At 44.4% G+C, this 9640-nt stretch overlaps 1 protein-coding gene across 2 annotated transcripts in view; it reads right to left on the reverse strand.

The window, feature by feature from the left end:
- Positions 1–2139: 2139 nt before the first annotated feature.
- C13H9orf78 (chromosome 13 C9orf78 homolog) overlaps positions 2140–9640 on the reverse strand; it is a 12000-nt gene continuing 4499 nt past the window's right edge. For both annotated transcript variants that reach the window (XM_068133988.2, XM_068133987.2), the window contains 7 exons: positions 7591–7642; positions 5427–5497; positions 5181–5267; positions 4235–4432; positions 4015–4151; positions 2583–2654; positions 2140–2405 (listed from right to left, as the gene is read on the reverse strand). In XM_068133988.2, coding sequence (XP_067990089.1) covers positions 2317–2405; positions 2583–2654; positions 4015–4151; positions 4235–4432; positions 5181–5267; positions 5427–5497; positions 7591–7642 — 706 coding nt within the window. In that variant the 3' untranslated portion in view covers positions 2140–2316. The remainder of the gene's footprint in view (positions 2406–2582; positions 2655–4014; positions 4152–4234; positions 4433–5180; positions 5268–5426; positions 5498–7590; positions 7643–9640) is intronic.

Below are 9640 nucleotides of genomic sequence, written 5' to 3' on the forward strand. Positions count from 1 at the left end.
TGTATCGTGTAGCGCCCCCTCTCAGTGAGAGAGGGTATTACAGGTCCCACACTTTACAGTTACAGTATACCTGTCTCCACGGTTTCCAGTGCAGTGAGGTGTTTTAAATTATAAGCAGTCGAAATGTTTTTGCTTCATGCACGTACCCCGGGTTATTTTTATTTTCAGGAGCGATTGAGGAAGCTGTCGGGTGTCTATGCAACAACGGGCATTTTAAGGCCATTTTCCCTGCTAGAGCAGGGTAACACTGCCCAAATAAAGGTATAAGTCAGAAGAATGTAGCGTACTCATAGGGCGGGTGCTCTGCTAGTATACTTAATCCATAGGAATGCGGTATAAAAAAAATACTATAATGGCACTCGGTAGAGTGCATACCTCCGCCAGGCTGAACAGTTTGTTTTCTATCCACTGATAAGCCAGATCTGGATCCAGACCTGAACCAAAATCAAATCGGCTTGTCACCAACCCAACTCATCCACCAAATTTTGTCATAATCCGTCCAAAAGTTTTTTTAGATATCGTTTTTGGCCCCATCTCTCAATTGGTGAAGAATCACGAAGAATTATAGTATCTGGATCCGGATCTTCACCAAAATCAATCGATTCGTCCTCGTCACACACCCAACCTGTCCGTCCACCAAGTTTCATCCAAATCTGTCCATAATGTTTTGATATCCTGCTAACAGACAGACAAATAAACAGACCAACAGGGATGAAAACATAACCTAACAGGTAATAAAGGTGTATTTACAAACAAGAATGAAAGTCCAACAGTGGCGTAGTCGGGTTTGATACTTTAGTTGAAGAGGAAAGTGACATGGGTGGGGATACCAATTAGCAAATAATGTAAGTATTATTTTGAAGTACTGTAAATCTCTGAGCTGTCTGTCACCACAGAAGTGAAGATGTTGCATTGAGAATGGTTTATTTATGCCTCCGCCGACGAAGTCGCCGGAGGCATTATGTTTTCAGGTTGTCTGTCCGTCTGTCTGTGATAGGTTTTCGTTACCGCGATAACTTGAGAATTGGCTAAAGGGATCTTAGTCAAACTTGGTGCAGGTATGTATCATGAGGTAAAGAAGAACTGATTACATTTTGGGGTCACAAGGCCAAAGGACAAAGGTCAGAGGTCATGTTAGGTAAAAATACTGTTACCGCAATAACTTGTGAACCAGTGATGGGATTCTGACCAAATTTGGTACAGTTATGTATAATGATGTGAAGATGAACTGATTCGATTTTGGGTTCAAGAGGTTAAAGGTCAAAGTCTGTAATAGGTCTGTAACTTGAGAATGGCGAAAGGGGTCTAATTCAAACTTGGTACAGATATTTATAAATGATGTAAGGATTAACTGATTCGATTTTGGGGTCCTGAGGTCAAAGGCCAAAGGTCAGCGGTCATGTCAGGTAAAAATGTAGAGAACTTGTGAACAGCTGAAGGGATTTAAATTAAAACTTGGTACAGGTATGTATAATGATGTAATAATGTGGGCGGAGGCATATCAGTTGACATCGTGACGTCGAAGAGTGCCGTTCTAGTTCTATGTTTCAAGACAACAATGAACCAGCCATACACCGCTTCAATCCAGTAACTTTGCAGTCACAACAAAGGGATTGCAGTGCTACGATTATATTTACGATATTATTATTATTATTATTATTACGAAAACAATACGACTATTAATAAACCTGGGCTAATTTGTCCAAGTGGCCTGAAGGTGAGGCATGAAGCCTAAGGCCTATATGTGCTGTGTCATTGTAAGACCCGTAACGCCTATCCTTTTCCATATTTGATGGTCATTTTAACAATCGGTTTGGAATGAATCAGTTTGAATAAATCAATCATCAGTTTTTAACAATCGGTTTGGAACAATCAAAATGAAAAACATAAGGGTAGAGCATGGTGATTGAGATATATGACAGGTTTGACAATATGTTCGGCATGAACCGAAAAAGGAATCAAAATGGCGTTGTGTGGAGTCAGCCGTCGTATGCCGTAAGGACATCAGACAATCACATTACATCACCCCTGTCATGTGACCAGATGCTCAGCTCTGATTGGTATACATTTGTGAGGAACATACATACGGACAAACACTGTTCCGGACGGTGTAGCCAGAAAAATACTGGAGAAGTGGACTATATAGAGTCTGGCTTTATTCAAATCTTAACATTAACAAGCAACTTTAAAGAAAGGGAATGAAAACGTGATATTTACAAGTGTAGGAGAAATGATGTAAAAGGAGGTTGTGAAAGACAAACTGTGGAAAGAGAGAGAAGCGTAAGAGCCAAACGATGAAGGCCTGGGGACTCTAGTTCAATATCTTCGGTTCATCTTACGGAATCGTTCATAATGGAAATCATCGCTGGCCTTGTCTGCGTGAGGGCGTCTGCGTCCAGGAGAATCTGCAAAAGATCAAATAAATATTCCATTTTTTTAAATTCTCCATCTCAGACTATTTGTTTTATCGGTGATAACCGCAAACCAAACCAAACTGTGCTTTGCTCATCGGGAACTGTGCAATCGATCAAGAATGCAGAAATGATGAAAACAGGGAGGATTATCCTCCGAATGATACTCACTTGCTGGCTTCGGCCTGCTCTCCTCGCGGTGGTATCCACGTCGTGAGTTGTGTCCCAGTTGCTCGTGGGAAACTGCTCGAAGAATGCACGATTTGAGTCACAATTTGGGTTAACACATTTTCCTGACCAATACCTACACAGAATTGACAGAAGGTAACCGATAATGGAAGTTGCATATTGCAGAGATTTATCATCGACAAAAGAACATATGGACTGAAAAAAATTGACTTGCAGGAGAAATAAAAAGCAATACAAATACAGGTTAATAATATAACTTAATAAATCTCATTCATTGACATGTGGAAAAATTACAAGCTCAGACCAGGAATCAAACCCAGGTCCTCTGGTGAACTACACCAGTCAGTGCGTTGCCATCTGAGCTATCTGGACAACCCTGACCAAGCATGTATGTCAATGAATTCGTTATATAAACCTGTTCATTTATTTAATTGGTTCTACACCCCCAGTGGTGTTTATAATAGCTGATACGGATTTGTCCCCCCGGCCCCCATTAGAGGAAGACCCTCTTGTGTTCAGGCCGTTGGTGCTCCTATGGTTGGCAGTGAGTGCTCCGGAAGCTGTGACGGAAAGGAAAGAGAGTGGCAATTCTATGTGTGGGGAAATTGCATGCTTGGTCAGGGTCGCCCAGATAGCTCAATTCCCTATTGCCCATTTCGAGTTCCTGGTTTGTGCTGCCATTCCAGCTTCCAGTGCCCAGGCCCAGTTGCATTCTCAGTGTTACAGTTCGCAGTTGCCGGTCCAGTGGTGATTATGTGTTTCCCCCTCTTGCCTGCAAGATAACGGGTGTGTGCTGCACCCTTCCCCCCCTCCTCGCCCCCCACCTGGACTGTGGAGCAGTTGACTACGAACGGGACTTTACGGCACCGGAGCGAGCCATATCAGGTATTTTTCAGGGACGATCCTTTTTCTGGTCTTTCTCCTGTCGTGTGCCATTTGGCCCATTGAGGTTTATTTTGTTAAGGCTCTTTCGTTTGTACGAAACCCGGGGGCGGGTATATGAAATTTTCTTGTTTTCCTGTTTTTTGTTCTCTGCCCCTCTTTTTTCTTCAATACACACGTGATTGAACTGGGTTACAATTGAGTTTTTTCAGTCTGCACGATCACAAAACCATTCAGTTTATAAATCCTATAAAGGACAGATTTGGCAGGTTTAGCGTTTACATTTATACACCTTCCTCAATGAGCATGACAAACCACTCTAAGTCGCCATTTTGAGTAGTTCGGTGGGAGGAGGATTCTGGTGTGCCACTCAATCAACCTAAGACAAACCAAATTGAGCAAGGTGAAGGTACGATCAGGCTCGATGCGTCTGGGCCGATTGTCCAACGTGACTGCCATAACATATAAATGAAACGATAAATTAATTTCAGGGTTAAAATAAATTATAGGAGATAAGAGAAGGAAGTCGTACATCGGTTGTGCTGCACGTAGTTGACCGCCATGTTGCTTGGTACGAAGGACGTGCTTCGCTCCTGTTTACGGCGTCTTTGTTCCGCCAACAACTGTTGCTTTGCCTCTTCAGTCACCTCGATGTTTTGGATTTTCGAGCTGGTACACAATAACGCAATTAAGGAGTAGATCATGCCGACAACATCAAGGATTGGTAAGGAAAATATTAAAAATGGACTTACTCAATGCCGAGGTCCACCTCTGGGATCCCGCTGAGCATCTGATTGGAGAGCATCTCCTCCGTGCGACGAGCAGAAGCGACCTGAAGGTTCTCCGGCAGCTCGTAGAGGAGATCCTCTGCACTGCGCAGCTTTGTTGACTGTTCCACACTTTGGCACTGGCCCTTTCGCCGCTTCAACTCCGTCTCGATGTACTTCATCCTGCGTGTACACGCGTACTATTGCTAATCGTAGTGTATTTCAAGGTACGGCTTGTTAAGCACCTCTCAACTACAACTTATTAAGTGACCCCTTGAGGAACATATACCGAATACATCTCAATGCCATTGACATCCATCAATAAATGAGAACGTCAACTTCGCGTCCTACTTCGCTGGCTTTGACACCTATATAATTTTTTATTACAGTCCCAAGGCATAAAAAAGCTACATATAATCGGACAGTTTCAAACGGAGCACCTCACAACTACTAGAGCATTTAAATTGCTTCAGACGTGGCAATAAATGTGAATTGTTGCTCCCAGCTCGATGACAGGCAACTTGCTAGTTTACAGATGGAAAAGGCCTTTGTCAGCCTGACCTTCACAATGTTTGTTCCACAGGTTCTTTGCATTCCCTTTCCTGCTGTTCCAGTGCCCCACGGTCTGCGTATTCATCAAGATGTTCAATAATTTGCAGAGATAACTAACAACTACTTGGCAAACTGGGTCGTAGGATATTAGCCTGCAGGTCTCAAAACAACACCATCATGGCTTCTAAACACATCTAAACTGAGGGCTTTGGCCTCCAGGCCAGAGAATTCACAATTTATTGTCTGCAAGATAGAAAGGCTCAATTTTTATACAAATGCCCAATCTGCAAACGTGGAGAAAAAAAATAAAAGTTTAATCCGTTATCAAGGTGGTTTGATATAGATTATATTATTACTTAGTTTGTCAGAATGTACTCACATGTCTGCATCCTCATCTCTTCGGTTTGTCTCGGCTGAGAATGATGTCCCCAGACTCGTTATGTCTTTCTCGTTCTCCTCGCCTGTCCTGCACCAAACAGAAAAGGGGACCATGTCTTGCACGCGGAATTATGATCTTTCGCAATGTGTGCATTGTTGTTGGAATGGTATTTGAACTGCAAAGAACTTGTAACCTCAACAAATGAATACAGGTGAAGATGAGAGGATTACGATTTACAGAACCTACCGGTCACGATTTCGATCCCTGATTCGTTTCATGTCCACTATGCCTCCCGTTTTCAGTTTGAACGGATCACTCTGCAAGTGGGATGAAAGAAAATGAAGTGGTTCAAGAAGGAGGAGAATGGGGGAGGTGGGTTCAGGAAGGAGGAGAGTGGGAAGGAGGAGAGTGGGAAGGAGGAGAGTGGGAAGGAGGAGAGTGGGAAGGGGGTTCAGGAAGGAGGAGAGTGGGAAGGTGGGTTCCAGAAGGAGAGTGGGAGAGGTGGGTTCAGGAAGGAGGAGAGTGGGGGAGGTGGGTTCAGGAAGGAGGAGAGTGGGGAGGTGGATTTGGAAGGAGGAGAGTGGGAAGGTGGGTTCAGGAATGAGGAGAGTGGGGGAGGTGGATTCAGGAAGGAGGAGAGTGGGAAGGTGGGTTCAGGAAGGAGGAGAGTGGGAAGGTGGGTTCAGGAATGAGGAGAGTGGGGGAGGTGGATTCAGGAAGGAGGAGAGTGGGAGTATGTATTTTTCTTTCTTTTAGGTTCTGCTCATCTTGGTTAGTGGCAAAGAGAAAAGTCCCACTGGCTGAGAGAAAACGGAATCCATGACAATTCCACGCCATTATAATCAAATGGGATATTTTTGTGATTTTATTATTGCCAAACCTCAGAAATTTTTCAAGATATCAGATTCAAACATACGCAGCATATTTATTTGCACGTGTAGAAGAAGTGTTTAAAATCTGGTCAAAATTGGTCAAAGGTCCATACCATCCAAAACATGTAAAACACCTATTAGGCCGCGATTAGAAAATGTATCAACCAAATTTGTTATGCACAACATTCCATCATGTAAATCATTTGAGTCGTCAAATTTTCCAAATTACCTAATTTCTGTTTCCATGGCAACTATTGTTTATCTTGCAAGTGTCGTGCTATGCACGACCTTTTTCTTGTTTGTTTGGTTGTTTGTTTGTCTGTCAGCAGGATAACTCAAAATGTTGTGGACAGATTCGGATGCAATTTGGTGGACAGGATGGGTGTGTGATAAGGAACAATTGATTCGATTTTGGTGGAGATCCGAAGCCGGATCTGAGAATTTTAAAAAGTGATTCTTCATCATCGAGTGATCGGGCTAAAAACGATACATATAGCACGGTATCTCAAAATGTTGTGGACGGATTTGGACGAAACTTGGTGGACAGGTTGTGTATGTGATAAGAACATGCCGGTTAGATTTTGGTGAAGTTCCGGACACAGATCTGGCGGAGGGATGCTCTCTATTGAGTGCGGTTCTGCTATTATTAATGTATTTTATTGACATTTATGAAGGGAGTTGAATTTCCATGACAGTTTTCTTGAGTTATGATCAGTGCAGCCTGTGGCACTATTTCGGATGCAGCCTGTGGCTGCTGGTTTACATCACTGTTGGAAGTGCAGCTGCACCGCTGATGTAGTGCCCCCTGCTGGTTAGGGAAGGAATTTGTAATTTGGTGCTGAGCTTTCTGCACAGTGCCGGCGAATACTCACCTACTCTTCACAAAGGACACCATTAGATATTTAAGGTCCACCAACTAATGCTGGCAGACGGGGTGCCCGTTTAACGTCTATCTGAAGGAGGGCACACACAATGAAGAATCACCATGCCTGTGAAACACCAGTATAAAATAACCACCTTTAGAGGCCATTTTTCCCCGCAAGCGGGGGTTGGCCTTTTTCGGGCACCATGGTTGTTGTTGTTTTTTTGATCCCCTTTTTGAAGCAATGTTTTACGGCCGGATGCCCTTCCTGACGCCAACCCTTTTTGCCGCCTTTAACGACAAACAGGGAATTACCAGTGAACTGGTACTCAACTGTGTGACTTTGTGTGTGAAACACCAGTATGTGTGAAACACCAGTATGACTTTTTGAAACCCAGGCCTGAAAAATTCAGCGTTGAGATTCAAACCCAGGTGAGACTGCTTAAAGGTGAGTGTGCGTACCTCGAGGTCATCCTGCTCGAGTTATGATGACCGAAGATTATTGCCCAGAACGCATCCTAAATCTTTAGCTTTAAATTAATGGGAAAGCAATTTTCGATTAACACATTTATTTATAGGAATGCATCCCCTTTGTAAATAGAGGAACGGGTAGCGTAATATTCCAACAGCCAAATATCACTGTAAAAATCAAAATAATTACTGAGAACGAACTCACCGACACTTCTTCCTCCGATGTAAATTTTTTCCCGAGTGCAAGAGCAGCAACACTATAAAGCAACAACAACAACACGATGATGGTCCAAATTAAACACCACTGCAGGATTTTCCCTACAAATGGATAACTTGGACTGTAGTTTACAAGTCATCTTTCCTTACTTTTTTTTTTTTTTTTTTTTTTTTTTTTTTTGTATACAAGATCGAGGCTCGTGAAAGAGCGAACATTAATCACACAGAAAGACAAACAGACACACAAAACAAATAACATCGGGAGCGGTAGACAAGATGGGGAGAGAGGGGGAAGGACACAAACACAACATTTGAGAGCAGGGACCGAGAGACATGGAGACATCGAGAGAACTGTGGGAGGGAGAGGGCTTTGGGGGGGAGGCATGGGAAGGGGGGGGGGGGGGTGGGAGAGGTATAAAACATATGGACACTGCCAAGACTTCCAGGAAAGAAGTTGGAATTTCAAACAAGGTGGATCTGGGGTGAATTAGTGGGGGTAGAAAAGATCAAGGTTTTGGATGGGGGAAGATAAGAGATGGTGGTGAACAGCTGTTTTGAAGACCTGGAGGGAGGAGTGTGATTGAAGTGAGTGTGGGAGTTTGTTCCAGAGGCGGGAGAAAAGAGGAATGAAAGAGTGAAGGTGAGCAGAGAGCCGAGATTTCGGCAGTTTAACCATCAGAGGGTGGCTGGCAGATCTTGTGCGACCTGTAGGAATATTTGGGGGACAGAGCACAGAGAGAGCTGGGGGAGCAAGGCCGGAGAGGAGTCCGTAGAAGACAGAAAGACCACCTACCTGCCTGCGGTGAGTGAGTGAAAGGCCCTCAGAGATAGCTTCATCGCGGGAGATTCCAATGATTCTGAAAGCTTTGGATTCAACAGCGTGAAGCCGAGCCAGGTGTGAGGCAGGAGCACCAGCCCATAGGGGAGAACAGTATTCCATTGAGCTGCGGATGAAAGCCTTGTATGTGGTGAGGAGCTCAGGTGTGCCTAGGAAGGACTTCGCACGACGGAGGATGCCCAGTCGGCGACTGGCTTTGGAGGCCAGCTTGGAAATGTGGTTTTCCCAAGAAAGATCATGGCAGATGGTGAGACCCAAAAGCTTGAGCGACAAAACTTCTTGGAGAGGATTGTTGAGAAAGTAGCTGGGAGGGTTGTCCAGTCGATCTTTTCGGAGAGACATAGTAAGAGTGTGAGATTTGTCAGGATTGAAAGACATGTTCCACATGTTTGACCAGTCTGTGATTTTGTCCAGGTCTTCAGAGAGTGAGGAGGCTGCAGACTGCCGATCTGAGGGAAGAGGAATGGAGCGGCAGAGAGTGGAGTCATCAGCAAAGAGATACAGAGGATTTTCCAGAGAGTCGGAGAGATCATTGATAAAGACCAGAAAAAGCACAGGGCCCAGCACACTGCCTTGGGGAACTCCAGCCTGAACGGGAAGGGGAGATGAGAGAAATCCATTCAGGGCCACACGTTGACTACGACCAGAGAGGAAGTCCGCAAGCCATGCATGGAGATTTCCATGGATACCATAGGAGGAGAGTTTGGTGAGCAGAGCTGGGTGCCAGACCGTATCGAAGGCACGTGATATGTCAAGGGAGACAGCTCTGATTTCCTGTTTGGCATTGAGGACCTCCATCCATTGTTGAGACAGCAGAAGCAGCATGTCCAGAGTAGAGTGACCTGGTCTGAAACCAAATTGATGATCAGAGATCAAGCCATTGGAGAAGAGGAAAGATTTCATATCCGAAGCAATGATGGATTCCATGACTTTGCTGATAATTGGGAGCAGGCTGATTGGTCTGTAGTTGCAAGGATCTGTTTTTGCACCTTTTTTGTGTAAAGCGGTAATGTTTGCTGATTTCCAGGATGCTGGCAGATGACCTTGAGCAAAAGATAGGGTGAAAAGAACAGAGAGAGGGTGAGATAGAGCGGCAGAGCAGGATTTTAGGACCCGTGGGCTGATGCCATCTGGTCCAGTTGCAGAATCAGAGTCGAGGTTTGACAAAAACTCCTCCACCTTGTCAGGAGAGAAGGTCACA

Source organism: Myxine glutinosa, chromosome 13, assembly GCF_964187855.1.
Source record: "Myxine glutinosa chromosome 13, kmMyxGlut1.1, whole genome shotgun sequence".
Classification (NCBI taxonomy): domain Eukaryota; kingdom Metazoa; phylum Chordata; class Myxini; order Myxiniformes; family Myxinidae; genus Myxine; species Myxine glutinosa.